The 27,365-nt window shown below is 31.2% G+C and overlaps 1 protein-coding gene across 1 annotated transcript; it reads right to left on the bottom strand.

Moving 5' to 3' along the window:
• Positions 1-19,153: 19,153 nt before the first annotated feature.
• On the bottom strand, positions 19,154-27,132 carry LOC129907118 (uncharacterized). Its single transcript, XM_055983186.1, has 4 exons — positions 26,608-27,132; positions 26,058-26,541; positions 22,746-25,997; positions 19,154-19,209 (listed from the first exon to the last, which is right to left on the bottom strand). Exons 1-4 carry the CDS (start codon positions 27,130-27,132, stop codon positions 19,154-19,156), a joined length of 4,317 nt encoding a protein of 1,438 aa, XP_055839161.1.
• Positions 27,133-27,365: the final 233 nt, after the last annotated feature.

The following is a 27,365-nucleotide window of genomic DNA, read 5'->3' as shown; positions in this document are numbered from 1 at the left end:
GAAAATATCTCTAGTGCTGAAAAATATTCACTCATATTACCTTAAAGTCAAAGATGAACTGCTAACTAATCGACTGTCAGTTGTCAATATGTCTCTTTTTAGTCAAGTATATTGATGTTACAATTGAATATTAATGATATATTCCCTCCATGTTGTGTCAGAAAATGTTGAGTTTCGAGGGCTCCTGCACAGCTTTGTTCCAGAAATTTGTTAAATGTGATTCGATGTCTTTTTTTTATAATAGGTATACTCAAAAATTTTTTTGATTTCAGATTCAAATCTGAAGCTACTGCGGCTAAGGCGAAAAAAAAAAACAATTAAAACATTTCAAGGAAATAAACAAAAATTCAATTTGTATTTGTCTAGGCCACCCTTATTGAAAACTGAACTAAAAGCCATAGGTGCACTGAACCAAATTTGGTAGTCATATTGATGAAAAAGCAAGTAGATTTGAAGAAAGGGTGATCAATATACGGTCAACACCTCCTATCCGTCAATTAGACGAATATTTTTTTATATTCAAGAAACTCCGTCATTTTGAAGGAATGAATACAATTTTTCGTTGCGGAGTGAAATCTACAAAATTTTGTCAAATTGAATAATATTCATCGTTGTTTCAAAAAATTAGTGAATAATAATTTTTCAAAGTAACTAATAATTCTTCATTTGATTCTTTATAATAAAGAAATTTCTTCCAATTGACGGATCAAGTTTTTTAAGTTAATGAATATTTATTCATTTGAACGTTTTAATTTCTTTGAATTGAAGAAAAGTTGTTATCTTAACCAGCTTGGTTCTTTAATTTGAAGCACAAAATCTTCAATATAAAGTTTAATGCTAATTCGCTTTCAAGCAGAAAATATTTTTCTCCTTTTAACAAATTTATTTCCTGAAAACTAATTTAATGAAAGAAAATAATAATAATAAATGTAAATAACCACAACAAACAAAAAATAGTATTTTCTAAATATGTACAAGAATATGTTTTATTTATTCTCTTTGGACCAATGTATTAAATACTAAACTTAAGGATTTTTTACTAATTTATGAGTGAGTTTACTTTTGGATGGTATTTATAATAACTACTCTCAATTTTATAAAAAAAAGTTTTGGGTAAAGAGTAAAGACCCATACTAAACTTAAACAAGTAGGGTATAATCCAAACTTAATCGATTAAAAATTTTGAAACACAAATCGATTGCCAAAATAATTGAATTTTGATTGAACTTTATACCATTGGCTCCAGAGAATCTCTTCGTCGCATACTGCTAGAGTTGATCCAAAAGAAAGCTAGCTTGGGAGCTCCGAATAGAAAAACGAGTAATGGTCTTCTCAGTGATGAGTTTAGCCGTGGGTATTAGAATGGTGTGGATTAAATAAAAAATGCTACAGGTACCTACGACCATCTGGAAAAAAAAACATCTATCATTTAAGGTGGGTCCAAGGAAATTCGAAATTCGTAATTTTAAGTAAACTTACTTTCGGGTACATTTTTTCCGTTGTTGAACATTTCGGATAAGATCTGGTGACAAGTTGGGTCTTTTGCTTCGTCGTCAAAAATAGGTGTTCAGAAACATCGGATTCTGGTTCATCTACCTACATACATTGAAGGCATCGTCAGGAAAAAAATCAATTTTGAATATAATCATTCTTACCAGACTTAAAAAATCGTTTCACCGGAGAAACTGCAGATTAGGCTGAGTAAGACCTTTTTTTCGTAAAATACCACTCTCCTTAAGAAGTCGTATAGATATGTAATATTATTTATCCTAGATCTTCCCCTGAGGCTTTTTACCGCTGTTTTCTATAATAATAACCCTAAAAGTGTGGTAGTAAATATTTAAAAATATTTAAATATAGAAATGTAGGTATATTTAATGGTTTTCTTACCAAATACTCAGTCTTGTAAAGGTTTCCAATTGTTTCTGCAATTTGTTTAGGAATTCCAAATTCCATTCGTGTTTCTTTTTGAAGCATTCACTTAATAACGATTCCAATAACAAAAATGTTCCTGAACCTTCATTCAGATTTTGACTGCTTTTAGGTATACCGACTTAAAAAAATATTTTTCTTGACATGATGCTTTTAAAATTTTCTCTACATCAATTTATACATCAGATTGGTTTGATTTACTAGATATTGGGACTTTTTCAATATCATTTTCCATCAAGTTGCTTATCTATGTACATTTGGTTCAGAACACAAAAAAAATCGTTCAGATTTAGGAAAAATAATAGAGCATCAGCATGTATATTTATAATTTCAAATACCTAGTATAAATTTATCCCATTCACATTAACTGGAAAACTTACGTTATTTAACCCCCCAAAAACCGTATAAAGCACAAAATTAGAGTTGTCAGACCTTTGAAATCGACATTAACACGCGTATGGCTGCAAAACTGCGTACTTATATTTTGGTTATACCTCTACTCCCAAAATTTTCTCGGCCTACTAGCAAAAAAACAGCTTTTTTCTTACTTTTGACTAGTACATGGAGGGTTTCGGAGTTAGATTACTTCTACAATACGATGGTGACAATAACGATTGTGGGCTCATTTTATAAGTAATTATAAGTACTACAATTTATTCTTGAAGAATTATCCAAACAAATCAAAAGTTCGTCAGATATATGAAAAAATGTCATTTTGTCCCAACCTTGCGATACAAATCCGCACTTTGACCAACTATAAAATTTTATTTAATCAACTCACGGAATTGTTTTGTATATCATTTCTTAGATAATTTTATTATTAATAAGTCTTACCTTTGTCATTTTTTGTTAAAATGAATAACAATGGAGCTATTCAATAAAAACGATACCAATCTCTTTTCCAAGATGGCGGCTGTTCTCAACCTCCAATTATGCCAACAAATTGACTTTTATGATAAGGACAACCACCCGAACACATTTCATGAAAAAAATTTTGTCCCGCGAAAAATGCGATTTCATGCCCATATTTTGACTAATTTCCCTGAGCTATATTCATTTTCACTAAAAATTTCATGAAATATTGTCGATTTGAATAAATCATTCTTCAAAAGTTAACAAAATATTTTCGTCACTATGACCTACGAGATTTGGTTCAGTGTGGTCACATTTTCGTAACATTAATTTCTTACTCCCATGAAATGACTTTGAAAAAGAAGCGATATTTAGGTGAAAATTAGGTTGCTAGCACATTTTTTCTTCATTATTATACAACTCCAAATGGTTTCCACATCTGCGGAACCTATGTAGATTTGATGAAAAAGAGATTTTAGGGTTCTCTTAGACTTTTGCCTAACAAAATGTTAATTCATTTTGGTAAAAATTTAATTAACAAAATATATGTTTCAGAAAATTTCTCACAGTTGGCAATCATATAAGTCGAAATGCGTAACGATACACACACTATAGAAAACTATAGCTGACAGAGAATTGAAAATATACATCACCCTTCTCGTTTTAGCAATTTAAGCTGACCAAAAGAGTATCAGTATACTGCCCACATGGTACATGCCAAAAAACAAAACCAGTCGGGACACAAATATCCGGTCCCCACATCCATAGGTATAGCTCTCACTCAGGGAATTCACATCCAATGATATCTAGATATCTATCTATAGACACAGAGAGAGGAGTTTGGCCCAGGATAACAACACACAGGTACCTATATAAACGGAGATTGCTGTCGGACTGCCTGCTTGCCTGCCTACGTTATACCTACTTGCTGCTGCCTGGACCTACTGCCTGCATATATGGATTATACGATCATAAGCTTTATAGGTACTTAGATTGTTGCCAAGAGCAACAATTTTAGCCACCATCTCGTTTCGTCCATCCAAGAGCTCACCTGGAAATGCTATATACGAGCAAGTGGCAGGTAGCCATCGTCCCTCTCTTTCCCTTGAAAATGTCCTGAATTTAGGAGAATCATCAGCAGTCGAGCAAATAACAAACAGATTATGCTTTGTCCCTTGTTGTTCCGTCCTAACCAACAATATCCCCTAGTAGGAGGGTGGTTTGGTGCAAACTATCTTCCGGACTTGAAGTCCGGAAGGGAAAATGGACGAATTAGGTTTTATCGTAAATGATACGACCTTATATGAGTTGGTACATATATGGCGAAAACAACGGGACCAAGTCACTAGGCACCTACTATTACATCCCACAAAGAATGTTTTACGTAGGTAACTGCCGCTGCCGATGGACGGACACGGATGTGTGTTGCAATATAATTTCCATCCGCTCTGAAGGACGAAAGTGATTTTGGTCGGCACATCATCACCGGGCATAAGCGAAATGGTCGATGTGGTGCCTATACCTCTTTCTTATGTTCCTTTTGGGTATAAACTTTATTTCTTTCTTTTTTTTTTGTTATTATTTTTGCAAAACTTTCACAGACAACGAATTTATGTAACTTATCGATTGAGAAAAGTCGAAATCGGCTATAAAGTTTGTTACAACGTTAGAACCAGGATCAGAGGGTGCGTAAAGGGTAGCTATGGTAGGTATTTATCTCAAGTATTGTGTTTATGATTTTACGGCAGCAGGCATCGTAGATACAGAAAAACAGATTTTGGTTGGACGATTTGGAGAGAATTTTTTAGCTTTTTTGAGCCGAAAAACGTAAACAAAACTTTTAACATACATAATCAAGGAATCACATTTCAATCTTTTTCTTCTATATATGTAACCATTGCCGCGCTGCTGCCGTTGTTATGGATTAATTTTGGTTAGAAAGATATCGAAATGGGTTTGGGAAAGACGGAAAGGATTTGAAATCAATTGGTTGGAAATCATTATAGCAGCTAATATTATGTAAAAGGGGTTGCTTTGGAGGGAGAAAGGAGGATAGATTTATAGAGATTGGTGTGTTTTTGATTTGTGTAAGGACATATTAAATGTTCTGATAAGTAATTTTTGACTTAAAACATCGTTTTTTATCAGTTTTTTTTTTTCCATACTGATCCAGTTTAAGTTTGTTTGAAGACGAGGATAATGGGATGAAGAAGGAATGTTGGGATATGTAAAATGTAACCTACTATGGAAACTGGTTATCTATTTGATGGGATAAATCTTTTGTTAAAGAATTAGGTAAGAAATTAAAGAGAAAAAAATAACAGATGCTACCAAAAAGAAACTCCATTAAGTTTTTTTTTTAAAGTAAAACTTCTTTAGTATCGTAGTGATTTGAAACAAGATGAAACGAAAAAGCGACAGAAAAATCAATTGATTATAACTTTTTTGTTTTAATAGATAGATAAATGAAATTAATACTGTAGATAGATAATACAATAACCTATAATTGGACAAAATTTCAATCATTTTCATATTCAAAATCTTGAGATAATGGTGAAAATATAATCTTTTAATAAACACGTTAGGTATATCTTTTGATCAAGAGCACATACAAATTTGATTTAACGTTAATATGCATGCCGATAATATAACCGTTCATTTGATATATCACACATAACGATAGGTTACGTGTTCTACAATCTTAAATTGAAAAACTTGAAAAGTTCATCAAAACACCAGTGGAGATCTGTTCCCGATGACCAGTCAACAGGAGTGTAGGAAGTACCGTAATCTCAGATTGAAATTTCGACATGGTTGACTTTAAAAAATTCTTACTTGTTTTGTAGGCATCATAGGAAGCGTCATTTAAAAGATGAAATAATAAAATTGATGTTATAAAATTTATTACACTGGTTTACAAGGGTTTTGTTGCCGAATCTTATATACTTTTCTGAAGGTTTTCGGTGTGCTGAACTCGAATCCGAAGTCAGAAAAAACTAATCAACTCCTGTTTCTGAGATATTACTGTTAGAAAATGCAAAAAAAAACGTTTTTTGAGTAGTTCGGACCTTATTCATTTATATAAGGAAAATCCTTTGAGTATATTTAGTTATGGTTTCTATAAGAACTGCTTTCCATATTCAATACCTGTTTAAATCTTTTCAATATCTTTTATATTTCCCGAAATAATACCTATCTTAAAATGAAGTAAGAGGGTTTGGCTTCATATATCATAAAGGAGATATAATTTATATGGTAGATATAATATGCCAAACAAGTGAGGATATCTCGGGCAGTAAAAAAGATATAGGAAAAATTTAAACAAGTTTTGAAATTTGGAAAATAGTTACTTGATATGCTCAAACAACTTTCCTTATATAAAAAAATAAGACCCGAAGTACAGCGTTTTCTAACAGTAATATTTCATTTAGGATAAATTTTTTTCGACTTCGGATTCGAGTTCGGGTTCAGCACACCGAAAACCTTCAGAAAAGTATATTTTTGTTTCTACAACAAAAAAAAAGTTTAATTTTGCTAACCAGTGTTATAGGTTGTCATTTAAAAAAATGGATTTAATGGTGTTAGAAGAGAAAAAAGAATGATTTTTTTTTTCTTTTTTTGAGAAAACTGATTGGGTTCAAAAAATTCTAGCTCTTTTTTTAGATGTTGTATAGACATGGTCGATATAAATATTTCGAGCTGAAACAATAAGCTTTCGGTTGATGTAAAATTTATTGTAAGTTGTCACACAAAATCTATTTAAAGGTGATAAAATCAAAAAAAGTTAGATATTTTCGGTTTTTTTTTTTTCAAGAAAAAATATTTTTTAAGGTTTCACTTCTACCGCGTGTGAATTGCACACATAATTTTTGTTTTTTTTTTTTTTTCAAAAGTTTAATAAGGTTTAGTATAGGTAATAGAGTTTTTTTAGTGACGAAATTGTGATGAAATGCATTTTAAGCATTTTTTATACCTATACGGATTTCCTTATAATGAATGCAAATTTCTTAAAGGAAATTATTAAACATTGAACTTATTACTGTTTTAAATTTTTTTTTAAGTTTTTGAAAGAATATTCATTCAGTGCTTATGTCTAATAAAATAAAGTAAAAGTGCCTGCCTGGAAGCGGCCGTTTTAATTTCAGCTTATCAATCAGAGGTATTGTCTTGCTTAGCCATAACTACTCTTTACCATTAAACAAATAATTCAGTGCACAAGAGATATTATATCCAGAGCAGTGGAGTTTTCTAAGAAGTAGCATACATTTTTACCAACAAACCATATACTAACTACAGTAAAACCCGGTTAAGTACCTCACCTTAAATACCCCATTAAAGTAGGCACTAAAGCGGGTAAGGTACTCACAAGAACCCGCTTAAGTGCTCATAGGCACTTATCTCTATATTTATTTAATAATAAAAAAAACATGTTTGATTACTAAAAACATAATCTTCACAAAACAAAATTACTTTGAAAGTTTAAAATAGCTAACTAGTTAATTTCGAACTTTAGTAGAATTTTTGAATTTTAAAGCGGTTTAGGAAACGAAATTTTTCTCACATTTCAAACTTGTTTCTTAAAAGAATTTTTTGCAAGTAAGTTCAATTCTAAGTATTTGAAAAGCCAGGCAATTAAGCGGGGAAGGCAGTTAAGCGAAAGGTACTTAAAAGATGAATTTTATATGAAGAAATCCTTAAAATTTTGGTTCTGAAAAAACAAAGGTACTTATGCGGGTTTGGCACTTAAGCGAGAGGCACTTATTCGGGTTTTACTGTATACTAAAAGAGCTTATTTCACACTAATCAAAATTTCATTAACTACACTATAATGATTCCAAAATTAATATCTACATGAAATTGCGTTGCAAGAAGTAATTTTTTAGAACAATTGGACTATTTCGAACACAAAATTAACTTATCAAGCTTCAATCTCATATCAATCAAATCCAAAAGCAGCCATAACAACGGCAAAGAAGGACACCAGCTAAAAACATAAAACCAAGAAAGCCAACAAGACCAGGCCCAATATCAACACCACCATCGATGAACCTTAACAACGAAGTTGGAGATCTATTGCCGATGATCAGCCATCAGTGTAGGAAGTACCGTAATCTCAGATTGAAATTTTGACATTGTTGGCTTTGAAAAATGCTTACTTCTTTTGTAGGCATCGTAGAAATATGATTGAAGCGTCATAAAGAAGGTGAAATAAAAAGCTTTCAAATGATATAGAATTTTGTATATAGGCTGTCATTTAAAAAAAATGGTGTTAGAAGAGAAAAACGATTTAGTTTTTGCTTTTTTCATAAAAAAATATTGTTTTGAATAAATTATTTGTATACTTTTTGCGCATTGTAAAAATTTAGCTATTTAACGGTGCAGTTTTTTTTTCAAGAAAAATGATTTTTAAGGTAGGTTTCATTTAAACCACGTGTGAATTGAACACATGAATTTTTTTTTTTATTAGCTTTCAAATAGGTTAGCCAGAAAATTCCAAATATTGTTTGAATTTTTTAAATTTATTAACTCAAATTGGGGTAAGTGTTTGTTTCCCTCTCTAACTCAGAGGTATTAAAAATTTAGTAAGGGCCTTTACTGATTAACTTATCAAATAATCGTGCCTTAAACGAACAGGAGGCCGAAGCAATCGTTCGGCTGTAAGCTGAAGGAGCATCACACTGACAAACCGAGACCAGATAAAACTTAATTGGCAGGGATACGCAAGCTCCTGAGGTTCAAAACCCAAACTCTTGGTTGGTTCCTATAAGAAAACACGCCTTCAGTCCCTTTAGAAGAGAAGAAATGGATTGAGCCATTAAACTCCTGATCTACAAGCACCTTTACCAACTTGTCATTTTAGTTATACATTGAACTGAAATTAGGCTATGCATCCTAGATCTGATTGGTGCCAAAACGAGGTTTTTTTTTGGACAGGAGACAGATTTAGGAATTACTAAACCTTCTAATATCCAACTCGTAAAACTCATCAAAGTTTATTTTGGTCTAAAATTTAATTCTAGATCGAGAAAAGTCTTTAAAATTTTCTGCCCAGGAGTACTCATTAAACTTAACAAAAACATTTCTGAATCACTTAAAAAGAAAATCTAAGGTTTCATCCCTGAAATTTTAGACACTCTTTGATTGAAAGAAAAGATCCAAAGTCATTTTGGAAACTTGTTAACTCAAAGAAAAACTCAGATGGATATCCGGCAAATTTCACTCATGAAGATGTTACATTACATCAAACATTTGACATATGCAATGCTTTCGCGAATAACTTTCGTAATTCATTTGTTAATGAAACTTTTGATGTTGACGAAGTCTATTTCAAAAATTTACATTCATATTCCGAAACGAGTTGTACGAACATCCCTGTATTGCAAAGTACTGTGTTAGACCTTCTTTCATCCCTAAATGATGATTGTTCTGCTGGCCCAGATGGTGTGCCACCAATAGTATTTAAAAACTGTAGAAACTCCCTAGTTCAGCCTTTAAGTTTTTTATTCAAACTTTCCATCAAGTCAGGAAAATTTCCCTCCATCTGGAAAAAGTCATTCCTCACTCCTGTTTTCAAGAAGGGTGATAAGACAGACATACAGAATTATAGGCCTATTTCGAAACTATCCTGCATTCCAAAGGGTTTTGAGCAAGTTGTCTGTGATGGTCTAGCATTTAATAGTAAAAATCTGATAAGTTAAAAGCAGCATGGCTTTGTAAGAAAAAGATCTACTACAACTAATCTTCTTAGCTTCTTAAATAAATGTTCAAATGCATTAGAAAAAGGTAATGAATTTGACTGCGTTTACACTGACTTTTCAAAGGCATTTGATCAACTTAGTCATAAAATAATAATCTTCAAATTAAAAGCTTTTGGTTTTTCACCTATTTTTATTGCCTGGGTAGAATCTTATCTTAACCAAAAATCCTATCAGGTCAAATTTTAGAAACTGTCTTTCAGATCTTGAGTACGCTTCTCAAGTATGGAGTCCTTTTTATGAAGTTCATAAAAACCGAATCGAATCTATTCAACACAATTTTGTACGCTTCTTGTCACCATATGAACAACGCATTCAACTTCTTCAGATGCAAACCTTAGCACAGAGATGTGTAAATAATGATTTAGAGCGGAATTCAGAGTCGTCACTCAAGTAAAAATTTTACTCAAGAGAACATTTGCTCTTGCGTTTGGCCCACTTCAGCTACTCGTTACGTTAAGAAAATCTAATGGTTTCTTTACTTTTAGAATATGAATTCCAACAATGTTTTCGATAAATCATATATGTTGGATTTTTTGTACTTATCTATTATATATATTAAAGTTTGGTTTTGTCTACGTTCGCTAACCGGCCACACCGACTGACTTATTTTCTTAATTTTTTTTTTAATCAAAGAGGCATAAGAGGAGAAGGTTTAAGGCAAAAAAAATTCAAGATTTTATAGGGTAAATAGGGGTAACAAGACATTGAAAAAAGAGGCTATTTTCTAAACGGTAAGTCGTAAAGAGTTTACTTTTTTTAAATGATAGACAAAGGAGATGGGGCAAAATTATATGGGACTTGGGCCATGAGCGTACATTAATGAGACTAGTCTCAAAATGAAGCTGGAGGTTAGTATATTCAATCTATGAATTTTTTTTTCAAATCGTAAGTCAGGTTCTTGAGATACAAGGCTCCAAAGTTCGTTCTGATAACCCTTATTTGTCCCTTTTATATGCAAATATCATGAGAACTACAAGACGTATATTGATGTTTTTGATGTCAAATGAAAGGTTGTTAAGTACTAGTAAAGGTACTAACCTTTTAAACAATTTGAATAAGTAAAAAATTACTTTTTTTGGAAACTATATGAGTCTTTAAATTAAATAAAAGATAAAGAATTTTCTTATACTCATATATTATATGTTGTTTATTTTACAAACGTTTTCGGGAATTCTTCCCGAACCTGAAGATGGGAAGAATTCCCGAAAACGTTTGTAAAATAAACAACATATAATATATGAGTATAAGAAAATTCTTTATCTTTTATTTACTTTTAAACAATATAAAATACATATTACACAAAACAAAGAAACGGCGAAAAAATAAATAAAAGTAGAATATTAATTTGAAAAAATCGATTCATGTTCGACATTAATGGCATTTATTTTCAAATTAAATATGCTTGTAATCGACACGTACGCATGTGTAGTTATAAAACTGTTTTAATTTTTTAGAATGCGATTAGAACCGGTTTAGAAGCTTGTTTATTTGTGTTATGTTATGTGGGGAAAACCAATTGGTTAATACACTTTTCAAAAAAACTTGGGAGATCACTTATAGAAAAGGAACGGATAAGATGTTGTTATTTTAAAGAACAATTTTATTAGAACATTGGTTTATTGTATTTAATTCCATTTTCATTAATTTCAAAGAACTTATCAGTTTATTATAGTTTCAAAAAGCTCCAAGCAATATATTTTAAACTAAAACAGAGATAAAAGTGGATTTATCGGAAATCTTCTTTAGTACGTATTTTGTAATCTAGTTTATGTAAACAAAGTGTATCCCAGAGTTCATCACAAGAAATTACAGTTTTTGTGTCTCTCTAACATAATTTGGTCAAATAAGGACCAGTTGTACAAACGTGGTTCAGCCTCAGATCAGGAATTTAACCCACCGATTTTGGCGGATTAGCTACGGGTCAACTTCGGTTCATGCATGGATGTGGCTATTTTTACGTATTTTTACATATGTGGGTCAAGGTACAAGGTTGAACCAGTGCTAAACCGCAACAAAAATCGATTTTTTAAAATAATATTTTAATTTTTTTATTTGTTCGCCGTTTCTTTGTTTTGTGTAATATGTATTTTATATTGTTAAAAAGGCACTAAAACCACCTTTCATTTGACATCAAAAACATCAATATACGTCTTGTAGTTCTCATGATATTTGCATATAAAAGTGACAAATAAGGGTTATCAGAACGAACTTTGGAGCCTTGTATCTCAAGAACCTGACTTACGATTTGAAAAAAAAATTCATAGATTGAATATACTAACCTCCAGCTTCATTTTGAGACTAGTCTCATTAATGTACGCTCATGGCCCAAAAACGCCCCATCTAATTTATTCAATAGTTAAAAAAGTTATTCAAAATATTCAAAAAAATTTCAAAACCAAGTAGTGAAGGTTTTTGTGCAGTCATAGGCCTTCGACAAAAGACTAATTACAGGTACGCAAAATTTTGCACAGAAATTTAAGTTACACCATGAGAGAGATATTTAAAAAAAAATTAGGGGTCTAAAGCGGATTTTTTTCATAGGCCCTGTATTTTGAAATAAAAATTTTTGAAAAACAATTTAATTTTTAGATACATTTTTGAGTAGTGTTTTATTTTTTTGGAATTTTTAAAAGTCTGCAAAAAATCTCAAACTTATAGGATATATAGGTTTTAATCATGCGCTTGCATGTACAAACTTTTGAATTTTTAAAATGATTTTTGACCGAATAACGGGAAAAACAATTTTTTTTTGTCCCAAGTTTTTTGGCAGTTTTTAACATAGGCCATATTTTACATAGGCCACTTTTGCTAAAAGTTTTTTTTAAACTCATTTTACGAACTTTTCAAGTTTTGATTCCCTTTTTCATTTAAAATGTTAACTAATTGTAGAGTCGAAAATTAAAAATAAATACAAAAAATGGCGGAACGAAGTCCGCCGGGTCAGCTAGTAATTTTATAACTTGTAAATTTGTTCGTAATTATTTTGTTTTATATTGTGCATGTGGGAGGTTGTATTTTTTGTTTGATAACCACTAACATGCACTTATGATAAGCCTCTGATCGTAGATAATAGCTTGTTCTAAGCTTACTACATCAAAGAATCTGAAGTGAAAAAAAAAAAAAATCAAACAAAACTTTTGGGAGCGCTCCTGAAGACTAAAGCTCCAAAAACGACTTCATTAATTCATTTTTGTTCATCTAAAACTTGCCTACTTCTTCTTTTAAATTATACTCCAGTACCACTTGCCAGAAAGCAACAACTATGTTTTAATCAAATGGCCAACTGAAACACTTGCCAAGTGCATTTTCCTTACTTTGTTCTATCAATTTCGCGACTTGTGTGCTGGCAGTTCCTATATCTCCTTCTCTTCTCTTCTACAGAATTTATAATAAAATAGGGAGCAAGTGCATCTCTAACAATTTCATCACGTCTATATTATGAATCCGTCCGAACAGTAACCAATTCTTCTATATAGAATATGCTAGCTAGTAGGTTGGTTATAATGGTTATGGTGGTCGTGGGTTCTGCACCATGCTGGAGAGGTGGAAAGTTATAAATTTTAATAAATTACTCTTCTCTCTCTCTCTTAAATATGTTTAGATGAAGGGTGCACTTCAATTCCACGAGTGCCCTAAAGCCACTTCATTACACTTTGCTTCCCAAGCGCCAGGACCATGTACCACCGCTGTCTAACCACAACTATAGGAATATCGTATCCAGTCCAGGAACCCGAGCAGATGCGCTGGTTAACAGCTCGCCAGCTGCTGCTGACTATACTGAGTTGATGCTACTTCTACTCTTGCTTCGGCTGAGTGTGGTGATGCGTTCTTTATTTTTCATCCTTTAGCGTCCTTATTATTATTTTTTTTTTTTTCTAATTTTTTTTTTGTATTCTTTATTTTTTTTATTTCATACTCCAGTTTAGTTTGCTCCAGTTCTTCGCCTTCTTGTTCTTTTAAAAGCTCAGTAAATTACTTTTACCTCTAATATTTGTGGCGTAGTATCCACTAACCTATTTCCTTGCGAATATTACAAACACACACATACACACACTAAAAACTCATTCCTGCCAGCAAAATGGAAAATGGTGGGGAGGATATGTCGCATATACCTTCTATAACGTCGTCGTATAAATGCGAAATGACATTAACGCTCGATGAGGTTTTCTCTAGCGCTAGCTCTGATGCTGTCGCTACTATACTCTGCCATTGGCATAAGCTGCTCCTGGCCTGGCATTAAATGAATGCACCAAACTAAATGAAAACTTCACTCACATGGATGGCAATATGGCTAAGAGATGGCGTAAGAAACCTCATTATGGTTCGCGACACCATACATGCGATATAGAAGAGGTTTTTTTTTGCTTTGCTTTTTTGGAAAATTCGCTAACTTTAATTTTGTTTTCTGTGTTTGAAAGTTTTCGTAATGGAGGTGTCAATTATGCGTTGGAAAAGTTTTGTTTTTTTATATATATTTTTTTTTTTCTCTGAAAATGTTTTAACTTGGAAAATGCATTACGGTTATTTTCTATCAGGTGTTTCTCATTATTTTTTTTTTTTTTATTTATACATTAGTCAAAGTAGGAGTATTAACATTTGTGTGTAAGGGGACCGAAATGAATGGCATAATGGGAATACAAAAAAAAAAAAAAACTTCTGCTTATGATCCACTTTGATGATGTGATGTTAATAATAAAAATAATGAGAACCTACTTGAGACATATTGATTTTGTTGTTCTTCTGGATAAAAGATTTAGCAAATACAAGTCTGGTAACTAGTAAAAAGAAGTTATCTGGTACACTATAGAATATTAAGCAAGTTAAGTAACAGCCAAATTACCGCGGTAAAAATAAAAATTTTAATATCTAACCACGGTTGGTTACAAATTGGTTATTTTGTAACAGGGGTTAATTGTTCGGTAGAAAGAAAACCTAAAATCAACCAAATTTACTTTTTTTTTTAAATTTTGAATCTATTATTCTCGATGTTTTCAAAACATACATAATGTTAAAAAATGGCTTAGAAAGTTGCTTTGCTTTTTAGAACCTAGTTTTAAAATTAGGTTTATTTTTTACCAATAATTAACTTTTTTCGATTTTTTGGTTAATTTACTACCAAACTTTGCCCTCAAGTTCAAAATTAGCTTTGAAATAACTGATTTTATATGTTAAAAAGAATACTTGTAACATTAGTAAAAATTTATTATTTCTATAACAAATTAAGAACTGGTCATAAAAAACCCTATTTTATTGAGAGTAATGTTACCAATTAAATTTCAGATGTGAAAAAATCAGTATTTAAATAATTTATTTTATTATTTAAAATGAAACCAATTTATTTCATTTGAAGTGTTAAATTGTTTTTAAAAAGGCTAATTTTTTTGACGTGATGACGTCTTATAAATCGATGAACCATGGCAGCCACCACAAAAAAGTGACGCTACTTTCTCCCGTTCCACTTGAAATTTTTCGCAGCGCGGCAAAAATTTCAATTAAAAATTAAAAATAAACTATTAGAGATACAAAAATCTTCTATAGCTTATTTGAAAGATAAAAACCTAAAGTTAAATATATTTGAAGGATTTTAAAAAATTCTATCTTTTAATAGGGTAAATAGGGGTAAACAAATTACAAAAAATTGGCTATTTTCTAAACGCGACAATATAAAGAGTTGAATGTTTATTTTAATCAATAGATAAATTTAGTGCAATACTGACAATAGTATTGAAAAAATTCTAAAAAATTTCAAAACCAAGCTATAAATGGTTTTCTAAAACTAAAACATGAGGTAGACCTTTGACAAAGTATTGATTATAGGTACTGGACATTTTTTTTGACAATTTGAAAAGCATCATTCGAAAGATATGTATTACAAAAAAGTTAGGGGTCTAAAACACCTACTTATTTTGGGGTATTTTTGGGTGAGTTTTTATTTTTTTAAATTTTTCGTAGCGTTCAAAAAAAACTTATAGAACATGCAGTCTATGATTGTGCGAATATATGTGCAAAAAATTAATTTTTTAAAATGATTTTTGACCGAATAACGGGAAAGACATTTTTTTGTCCCAAGTTTGTTGACCTTTTTTAACCGTTTTTTATTTTTATCTTTTTGTAGTCACAATTTTGAGATAACGGTAAAATAAAGTTCTATTTTTCAACAGATAATAATTTGATTTATTTAACTGAGCATCCTGATGATATTACCTTTCATTTGATATATCACACATAACATTTACTACAAGCTACACAATGTTAAATTAAAAAAACTTGCGAAATACCTCAAAACACCTGTGGAGATCTGTTGATCATGAAGTACCGTAATCTCGGTTTCGAGTTTCGACATGGTTGGCTTTAAAAAATTCTAACTTCTTTTGTAGTCATCACAAATGGTTGAAGCGTCATATGAAAGGTGAAATAAAGAGCTTTCACAAGATATAAAAAAGGTTATAGGTTGTCATAGAAAAAAATTGATTCAATAGCGTGAAAGATAAAATTATATGTTTTTTTGCCTTCATTGATGAAAATTGATTGAGTTAAAAAAATTCTAGCTCTTTTTGTAGATGTCTAATAGACATGATCTATATATATATTTTGAGCTGAAGCAATAAGCTTTCAGGTGGTATAAAATTTACGACTTTCAAAAGGAAGAGGTATTCAATTCGTCTGTATTTTTTATGTTTGTTACCTCATAAATTTGACTGAGTGAACCAATTTTGATAATTCTTTGTATAAGAAAGCTGGTGGCTGCAATGTGGTCCCATTTCAATTTCGTTCAGTTATAGCCATAGGAACTATTTAAAAAACCATAAAACCCAATTTTGATCCATGGAAGTCGGTTTTGTTTTTTGACAAAAAAGATTATTGGTAGAAATATTGTCTGCTTTTCATAAAGGTTAAAAAAGTTAAGTTTTGATAAATTTATAAAACATTCGTTGTTAAGAATATTGAATATAAAAAGTAGATTAACAAATTTACTCGTTATTCCCATAATATGGCATCCCTGGCATCGATCACAAGACATTGAACAATGAACATCATGTATGAAGTGTTTTCTTTTACCACAATTTCCTTTGTTTTAAATCTTGTTTGTTATTTCGTATGTTCACATCTTCTCCACCACCAAACCGTCTACATCTCTTTTACTCGTTTTACTCCTTAACTTTATGCTCTGGCGCTCAAAGGATTCCCCAAGGACAAATTGATTTGATTTTTGTTTTCTCTCTTTTAGTTTAGTTTTCCAAAAAGTCAGCTTAAGGAGGTATATATACATTGCATACTTTTTTTTCTTACTTTTCATTCGCGAAAAAAGAAACAAAATCATAGATAAGGATGGTTGAGAGAAGTATATACCGCCTGCGGAAATAAATGAAATGGAAATGTTTTATCCGATGTAAAAAATAAAATAAAAAGGACTCAAGCATAGAAAAGGTTGACATAGGGCAGGACCCTGCAAAGTATGCAATGGGATGTAGTATTTTGTAAACTTAGCTTTAAGGCTGCAAACGATTAGTAGGTAAGTAGATTTTGTTGAGTAAACAAAAATGTGGTGAGTTTCTAATGCCTTAAGGAAGATAAACTGCCTCTTTCAAAAAGTTGTTTGGCAAAATAGGTAATAAATTTTAGGGACAAACATTCCTAACACAATTTTGAAAGTTTTAGCCTTTCTGATAAAAGTTTTGAAAACTAAATAAAAGGTGATGACTGAATTGAGACAAGATAATTGAAGAACCAGTATTGTCCTTAAGATTTTCGGAATCTTGTAGGTATTTTGGTAAATGAAGAAAGTTTCCAATAATTTTTATTATTTTTCTTTCAAAATTTCTTCTTGTTTTCTTTATTGACGTCAATAATGGAAATTTTTTTGAGAAAGCCTCAGGATCAATCTGCTGTATAAAAAAAAAAACGTGACCAACAAAAATAAAACGGCATAACTAGGAATGCTCCCTGGGGCCTGAAAATATTACCAAAAACTATATTCAAAGAAAGAAATGTGAGAGGCGATTGCAAACTAAAATAGATACACCAGACTAGGCAGACACCACTGCAGCAGAACTGTTGTCTTCAATGTGGTATTCTTTGGAAAGAAATTGCATCACAGACAGACGGTCACATTATCCTTGTTTTTATTCTTATTTCAGATTTTTTCTTATTTTTATTTTCTTATTTGTGGTTCATACTTTTTCCTGTTGAGTGGTTTTTTCTTCTATAACGTTGCTTATTTTTTGCAAACAAAAAAAAGGACGAAAACAAACAAGAAAGCATTGTGGCAAGTCTACGACTAGGACGATGACGACAACAACAAATGGTATCACTTGCAAAAGTGTGTATCGTTTTTGGCAGGACACACAAGAATTCTTACCGCATAGTTTATATCCCTCTCGACGTGAACCAAGAAAATAGAATTGGAGAGAATAAAATAATATCATAGTGTCCTGAACTTGATGGTAATGTCATTGAAGAAAAATAAAAGAAAGAAAAATATAAGTATTTGTCTGAGTATACCTAAAGTTATATGTAACATTCATTCTATGGAACTTAAAGGATTGGAGAATAGAGAAAGCCCTTTACGTTTTGGTTCTTTTAAGAAACATTTCTCATTCACAGATCTGAATTCCTGCTGATGGCAATAATGTATAATGCATCCACCAACATTTTAGAAGAAAACGTTGACTCTCTCTCTCTTTCTCTACATTTCTCTCTAGTGTTTGTTTGACACCACAAATAATAACTTTACGGTAAGTCTTTTGAAAAACACTCTTGAGGAGGATTTCGAGAAATTGGATAATTGTTTAAGGACCATAGCTATACCTAAAGTAAATTGTGCAATTGTGCAAGACGGTTGAATGAAAACGATGAAGAAGTAAAAATGTCATCATGGTAAAATAATAAAGGCTTTTAAAATTGAGAAATTTGTTTTTGGGATTCACTTTACCTTAGATACCAACAACAAATTTCTACAAACTGTTTTAAGATCAAAATATTGTTATAAGCGACTGAAAAGTGCAATTATATATGTAGGTAAAATATTTCACATGTCATCTTATTTAAATTTTTTTTAGAAAATAGTTTAGTACTAAAAACAAAAATAGTGAAAAAACTGATATTTAAAAACGAAAGAGCTGAGCAGCAAACTTGATTTAAAATATTACAATTTATGAATAATTGAATTGTTATATTTTTTGTGTTTTATTATCTATACGTTTACCAATTGATTAAATTTCAAAAAAGTTATCATTATGTTGAAAAATGCTGTGGTGCACTCCCTTTGTGGAAAATTAATAAGTAATTCCAAAGCATTTTACAAAAAAAAATTTTCGTAAGGGATAAAATATATCAGTATATTAATAAAAAAAGGCTTTTACAAAAATTAAGAAATTTAATATTATAGCAACTCATACTACTGTATAACGTTAAAGCTGCCTGAAGGCAATCGGGTCAGAATCAGTCACTCAAAACAACATTTCCAATGGAAATTGCAATCGAAAGCAACGCGTTGCAAATTAAATAGGTCATAAGCGGCTATATGTGCCTCATTATCTTATCGAAAAATTGTTATGATTTATTAAAATTGGCGAAATTTTTGAATCCGATAAAAAAACAAGCCTTAAAATTCAATTTGGTAAGCGCGTACACAAAGCGCAACGTAATTCCAAGCGATGAGTATGAACTAAAATAATCATATTGAAACATATTAAAATTTCAAGGTGGCAATAAAAATGATCTCTGTGTGAGGAGGACTCTAATATCTTTCCAAAAATGTTTCAAAAGACAGAATTTTTCAGAAAATTGAAATAATTAGTGCTTCGTCAACACGAGAAACAAACCTTGATTTACTCTCACTACTCAGCTTTTCTTTAAATCGATAAATGAGTACATTGAAGCGTATATTTATTTCAAACAATCATAATTTACAAGAAAATCCTAAAAAAAATTATCTTTGTTCTTTTCTCATTATATTAATTTTTTTTTTATTTTAAAATCTTTAAAAAAAAAGTTATACATTAAAAAGCCAAATATTTCTTCTAAAGAATAAACCCATTTTAAAATTTTTACAACGCGCAAAAATTATTAAAATAATTTACTCAAAACAATCATTTATTATGAAAAAAGTAAAAAATCACTTCCATCAACTAAAAATCCATTTTTTTTTATATGAAAGCTTATTACTTTAGCTCAAAATATATATATCGATCATGTCTAGTAGACATCTACAAAAAGAGCTAGAATTTTTTGAACTCGATCATTTACCTGTTGAAGAAAAAAAGATAAAAATAATAAACGGTTAAAAACGGTCAAAAAACTTGGGACAAAAAAACTTGTCTTTCCCGTTATTCGGTCAAAAATCATTTTAAAATACCAATTTTTTGCACATGTATGCGCACAGTCATAAGTTTGAGATTTTTTGAACGCTACGAAAAATTTAAAAGAATAAAAACTCAGCCAAAAATACGCCAAAATTTTTTCAATTTTTGTTTTTCAAAAACTCATACTTAGAATTACAGAGACTTAAAAAAAAAAATCCGTATCAGACCCCTAACTTTTTTATTATCTTTCGAATGACGTTTTTCAAATTGTCAAAAAATGTCCCCTACCTATAATCACTACTTCGTTAAAGGTCTACCACATGTTTTATTTTTAGAAAACCATTTATTACTTGGTTTAGAAATTTTTTAGAATTTTTTTCAATATCTACCATTGTCAGTCTTGCAATGAATTTATCTATCGATTAAAAAAAATTCAACTCTTTACATTGTCGCGTTTAGAAAATAGCCAATTTTTTGAAATTTTGTTTTACCCCTATTTACCCTATTAAATGACGGAATTTTTTAAAATCCTTCAACATTATTAAGCTTTAGGTTAACCCTCTACTGCATGAATTAATATTAGCGGACGAAAAAATTTAAAAATGCTTTTCATTGGGTTGTTTCAAAACGGTTTTCATTAAAAAAATTTGTTTAAATTAATTTGTTTAAAAAATTTGTTTATAAGACAAATTTGGCTTCGTATGCATTAAGGGGTAAGAAATTTTACTAATTTAATTTATTCAGATTATGAAAAGAATATAATTAAAAATATCAAAATAAATATCATTTAAAAACAAAATAAAGTAAAATAAATACATTGCATTACAAAAGGTTAAGAATTAATTCAAATTTTGCTCATTTTAAGACAATGAACCGAGAAAAGCAATTTCCCGAATAGCACAAAACACGATTTGCAACAAGATTTTTGTTGCATTTGTATCATACTGAGGTTATCTGAAACGAATGCCGTTGTAACTCAGTTTTATTTTTTTACCCAAAAAATTGTTTGAAACTTTTTTATTCGATATGCTGTTTATAGGTTTTAATTAAGTTCAAACTTGTTTCTTTAAAAAAGCAGATGTTGTTGAGATGTTATAAAACAGTCTCAAAGTTAAAAGTTGGTAAAATGTTATATTTACTCTTAATCAATTTCGATTTTGGTTTCTTTCCACTAAAATGTTGCTAAAACCTTTATGCAGCATACTCTAATAACAAGTGAGTAACTCAATTAAAATGTTTAGTTGCGAATAATTTGAAATACATCAAAAACGATTAAACAACATCACACAAACTACTATAGTATTTGCAATATTGAAGGATAGAACAAAATATTTATATAACATTGAAATGGTTCAAGTAGTTCGTAAAAGACAAATTAAATCATTTTGTGTACCTAAAATACAAATATAATACAAATTTTAAGAAAGCATATTTTTTTTTATTAAGCTTTATGACTATACACAATCTACATTTGATTCGATGTCTTTTTTAGACAAATATACTTGAACTTCCTTATTGTACGTTAGGGTGGGTCGATTTTACTTTATTTTTTTTTATCTCGGTCATTTATACAAATTTGTCACTGAGTGTGAAATATGTATTTGAAGGTTATATGTATTTGACTTTTAGTTCTTTATCTAGCAAAAATCTGAACAAATGTGTTATGAACTAAAAATCATGAATTGTTTAGTTTTCCATTTCTATAATTAGTTAGGGCATTTGCTAGAACAAATAATTAAAAGTTCAATGTAACTTATTTTTTTGGTGCTTCACACTCAGTTAAATAAACATTTTTTATAACATTCTATCAATGGTTGATATCGAAAATATTAAAAACAAAAATAAAATTGAACCACCCTAGTATTCATGCATATACCTTCTAAAGTGGTGTTTTTCTTTTATTTTGGTTACTGTCCCACAGTTTCATGAAACAAAACAGCCAACATAGATACAACAAATAAACGGTCATAGAATTAAGAACTTAATCGTTGTTATAACATAACTAGCTGACCCGGCGGACTTCGTTCCGCCATTTCTTGTATTTATTTCTAATGTTCGACTCTGTAATTGTTTAATTTTCAAATGAAAAAGAGGATCAAAACTTGAAGAGTTCATAAAATGAGTTTAAAAATATTCACTTTTAAACTTTTAGCAAAAGTGGCCTATGCAAAATACTCATGCATGCGCATAACTAAAACCTATATTTTCTATTAGTTTGAGATTTTTTGCAGGCTTTTAAAAATTCAAAAAAATTAAAAAAAACTACTCAAAAATGTTCCTAAAAATGAGTTGTTTTTCAAAAACTCATATTTCAAAATGAAGTGCCTATGAAAAAAATCCGTTTGAGACACCTAATTTTTTTTTTTTAAGTATCGTTCCAATGGTGTAACTCTTATTTCTGTAAAAAAATTTCCCTACCTGTAATAAGACTTTTGTCGAATGTCAACCACATGTTTTCACTACAACTTAATTTTGAATTTTTTTAGAATTTTTTCAATTCGTTTTTCAACCTTAAAAATAAATTTATCTGTCATTTAAAAAAAAATTCAACTCTCTTCACCTTACCGTTTATAAAATAGCCTCGTTTTTCAATATCGTGTTACCTCTTTTTACCCTATAAAATCATTAATTTTTTAGCCTTAAACCATCTACTGTTATTCCCCTTTGATTAAAAAAAAAATAAGAAAAATAAGTCAGCCGGTGTTGCCGGTTTATATACCTATAAGATAGCAAGACCCCCGACCGATTCGCAGGGCGTTAAAAAAACTGTTTTTTTTTTTTAATTTTTTTGTATATGTATGTATTTTATTGATTATTTTTTACTCTAATGCTTTTTTATAAACTATATTTTTGGTTTTTCCTTGGTTGGTCGTATAAATGAATAAGGCTGATGGCTTACCAACACGTGAACAACCAACATAAAGTTGACCATGGGAGAAAACTGGATGTTCCAAATGTATACCACAGATTTCAAGGGTTTGGCCTTGAGATTTATTAACGGTCATACCAAAAGCGACACGAACAGGCAACTGCAAACGCTTAAATTCAAAAGCCAAATCAGATGGAATCATTGGTATTCGTGGTATTAAAACATGTTCGCCCTTAAATTTACCAGTTAAAATTGTTGCTTCTATTAGATTTTTCATTAAACGTTTCACTACCAATCTGGTGCCATTGCATAATCTTGGATGATTAAGATTTCTCAGCATAATAATTGGAATACCAACTTTTAATTTCAAATAATGTGGTGGAATTCCTGGTAGATCCAATGAATTTAAAAATTCAGTTGGATAGTTTACGACTTCATCCGGATTCGTGACGGTATCGATAGATTTGTAAATTACAATTTCACCTGGTATTTTGTTCAGAATTTCCTCATTGATACTTATAACATCCTTATTTGTACATGCCAATATACATCTTTGACTTAACCAATCATAGTTTTGATAATTATTTACAATATTAGGAAACACACTTTGTATTAGCGCAGCATTCGATTCTGATAACGAACAAAAATTATTTGGGAATGTTATTTGACCATCAATATCAAGAGGCAGTTCACCATTTCCAATTTTCAATAATTGCTTGGAAAATTCTGCCGCTGTTGGATCATTTTGCAATAACACTCTTACATTTTCGTTGAGAGAAAGTGTTTTCACATACTTCCACAATGTTGAAGATTTCAAGCTAGCATTTAATTCGTCAGCAGCAGTAGATCGAGGAATAACCGGGAGTGTTTGCCTGAAATCTCCAGCAAATAACACCAATGCACCACCAAAAAGACGATTATTACCTCTCAAATCTTGTAATGTACGATTGAATGCTTCTAAAGATTTTTTGTGCGCCATGGTACATTCGTCCCAGATAATAAGTTTACACTGCTGCAATACTTTTGCCATTCCGGATCTCTTTGAAATGTTACATGTTGGCAATTCCAAAATATGAACATTTAAAGGCAATTTTAGAGCCGAATGAGCTGTTCGACCACCATCCAATAATGTTGCTGCAATTCCAGACGATGCAAGCGCTAACGCTATGTCTTTGTTCATTCTCACAGCAGCCAAAAACAATGATAGTAAAAATGTTTTACCGGTTCCACCAGGAGCATCCAAAAAATAAAATCCACCATTTCCAGCACTAACTTCGTCCATGATTTTAAAGTAAGCTTCCTTTTGTTTTTCATTCAATAATGGAACATTTCTTTGAACATATTGATCTAATGTATTTGCATCATAATTTCGTTCACGATCTAAATCCAAATTGAAAGTGCCATGCATTGCACGATCAGGTGAAATCATACCTACTTGTGATAGAAGTTTATTTGACATTGCTAAACACAAATCTTCAATCATAATTAATGCTTCGTTATGAATTTCTGGTGTAAAATCCAATTGTGGATTCATTCTTAGACGACGAACTGTATGTAAAATATCTTCTGACAAATGATCACAATGATTTGCCCATAGCTCTCGTGGATTCGACGGACTACATGCAGATATTATAATTGCAAATAAAGTACGCATTTGATATGGATTTGCCGCAAGAGCAGCATCTTGTAATGTATTATTCCAATGTTGGTCATCTTCCAGTAAATTTAAACGCCGGCATGCTTCACGATATGTAGGACATAAATACCCATCAACTGTTCGTAAATCTGCAAAAGATGTTGGCCCACGAACATTTATTAATAGTAAACGCAAAAAATAACATTCCTCAGTATTTGGATGGACCGTATAAATGCGGCCAATAGCATCCGTTTGAAATATATCAATGTGACCATCAACTCGATTTCCTTGTTTACGTTTTTGAAAATTTTTATTTGATGCTTGCCAGGTATAATATTGAGGAACCTCTGAATATAATAATGTTCTTGCAAATTGATCAGATGAACTTAAATTAAAAAATGCGGTTAATGTTGTTTCCGGTGGGCTTTCTGCTCTTACTTCCGCATTTTCAGGAGTGTAATAGACTCGTTGCCCATTTTCAAGATGGACAGACAAATGAAGAACAGTTGGATACCTATCATGAATCGGAAATGAAAAAATATGCCATACTGCTTCATTACTACTAATATATCTGCCCATTTGATATTGATCAATTTCATCATTTTTGTTCTGATTTGGAACACCAAAAACGGCCATATCGCTCCCCTTGTTTATATATTTACAAATATATTTTATAGATTTTACAGAATTACAAATTTCAACATTTATATGCGCCTTAAATGTTTTAGACAACAGAGGCGAATATGGTACAATCCAACGATTATCAATTTCGATTTCTTGATTATTAACTCTCAAACGAAATGATTGTCCACTGTCATTTATTGCGCGACGACGATATAATGGATAACCGTCATGACCAGTGATTGTTTGTTGAACCAATTCTTTAGGAAATCGCTTAGAACAATTGCCATCAATCATACACTGTGATTGAGGGTTTAAAACGCCACATGGTCCATGGATCATGTTCTTAGTCACAATTTCAAACAATTCAGGGTCAAGGGTTTTATCCGGAATTTCAGCAGATACAACAATATCAATTTGATCTGTTGTGATTTTTGTGACAAACCATATCAAAATATGGGCATGAGGCAAACCTCTCTTTTGCCATTCAATAGAGTACATCCAGCAACGAACACCACCAAAAACTTTATGTTTCACAATAAAATCCATTAACGATCTTAGCTTTTGTCTAAACACACGCGCTGTTATATCATGTCGATCAATCGGTCTTTGCCCTAAAAGCAAATGGTCTCTTATTTCTTTCCATTGCGGATTGCAAGTATATGTTATAAATAAATCTGGCCGACCATCACGTCGTACATAAGTCATACCATCCTGGGCGTATTCATGCATGTGACGTGGGCTACCGATGTGTGATGATGGCAAAATAACTAATTGGCCAATATCATTTAAATTTCCATCATTGTGGACAGCATCACGTAAATGAATATATTCTTCACGGCGCAATTTTTGCTGATTAAATCTGAGGTAATTTAAACGTTCCGTTTCAATTTTCGCATACATATCGACTACGTATTGATGAAAAAGATGTCGACATTTAACAATAAAATTTTCTTCATTTGGCCGAAGCATCAATCGATATGAATAAAAATGCATGGAGCTAATTTTTTTATTTCCTTCTAAACCTAAGAAAAACAAACATTTCTAAGGGCTTAACCCGAAATTGTATCAAGACGTAAACTTACCAGTTTCAAGATTTAGCATTTTATAATTTAAATCACCATATGGAAAAAGTATCGGATATTGTAAAGCATCATATGAACGGTGCATTTCTGATATATATTTCAGTCCTCTAATTCGGCGATGAAGAACAATGTCACGTGGTTGAAATTGATCACCAACTATAACAATAGCCACATCATCCATTGTTGGAGCATTATATCTTCTGGCGTGTTCGCCAGCAGGTCTTTTGTCCGCATAAATAACAATTTTGTGATCATCTGTACGCATATGATCAAGTGCAACCTTAAAAAGGTGAATCAATTCATTATGCATATGGAACATTTCTTGGAGATCTGCAATTATTTGTCTTCTCGTTTGAGTTGTAATCGCACATCGTTGATCAACTTGTTCATTAAAATCTCCAATAAAATATATTTGAAGGAATTGAAACTCAGAATCTGGATAGGGCAAAAGCGAACCATGGCGATGATAAATCTGCCCCTGAATCTGTACAATAAAATCATGAATAAAATAACATATTCATATAGATTCATCCCCATATGATGACTTTACCTTAAATGTGGGCATAAAATTTTCTTCTTCAACAATTTTTGTAGCCCCGAACGAAGTCATTTGAAAACATGAGTTGTAATATCGTATGTTCACTAAGAATTGGTTGGAAAAGGGATGTGCTCCTTTAAGTAATGAATTTAAGGGCTCGGGTGGAGCTCTTAATTCTGGTAGTTTAACTTTACCACGTAAGCAGCACATGCCCACGGTTTCTTTTTTAAATTTTAGAGCGTGGCAACTGGGACATGAAACGTCCATTGCCCCGATTACAACATCCTTATGGGCACTATAATCGACAGTGCGATCATATGTAAATGCAACGTTTTCTAAATTGAGTGGCCGTTCTCTAGGCCTTCTCTGAACAATACCTTGCGGAGTCGAAAGAACCGAACGCGAACGATCCATCTGTTCACGATTAATTTCATTTCGTAAATTACGCTGTTCATTACTTTCATTGTGCCTATTAAGGTTTTCTCTTGTTAGTCTATTTGAACGGCGACCAATGTTGCTTCGTTGGGGACGTGGCATTCTTAAAAGTAAAAAAAAAAAATGTAATTAATTTCCATAATTTTACTACTTGTTTTTTTTTAATTAATTTGTTAACAAAATATTCGTGGCATTTGATTAAATATACAGAGTATCCCGTAAAGAATTGAATGGCTGTTAGCGTTCAGTGTAGTTTTAATTTTATCATCTTAAGTTTTCGTTCACCACAACTACGAATGAATGAATTTTGTCAATTTCTTTTGAAGTGAAAACTT

The sequence above is a fragment of the Episyrphus balteatus genome, chromosome 1 (assembly GCF_945859705.1).
Source record: "Episyrphus balteatus chromosome 1, idEpiBalt1.1, whole genome shotgun sequence".
Taxonomy (NCBI): domain Eukaryota; kingdom Metazoa; phylum Arthropoda; class Insecta; order Diptera; family Syrphidae; genus Episyrphus; species Episyrphus balteatus.
Note: the sequence above shows the minus strand (reverse complement) of the source record. Positions and strands in the feature narration are given on the sequence as shown.

What these genes read in the sequence shown, in the direction of transcription:
- LOC129907118 (XM_055983186.1), bottom strand. Translation starts at nt 27,132, where the DNA reads ATGCCACGTCCCCAACGAAGCAACATTGGTCGCCGTTCAAATAGACTA. An exon ending in ATTTTATGCCCACATTTAAG is followed by an intron (nt 26,542 to 26,607) that starts GTAAAGTCATCA and finishes TTTATTGTACAG; the next exon opens with ATTCAGGGGCAGATTTATCA. An exon ending in AATGCTAAATCTTGAAACTG is followed by an intron (nt 25,998 to 26,057) that starts GTAAGTTTACGT and finishes TGTTTTTCTTAG; the next exon opens with GTTTAGAAGGAAATAAAAAA.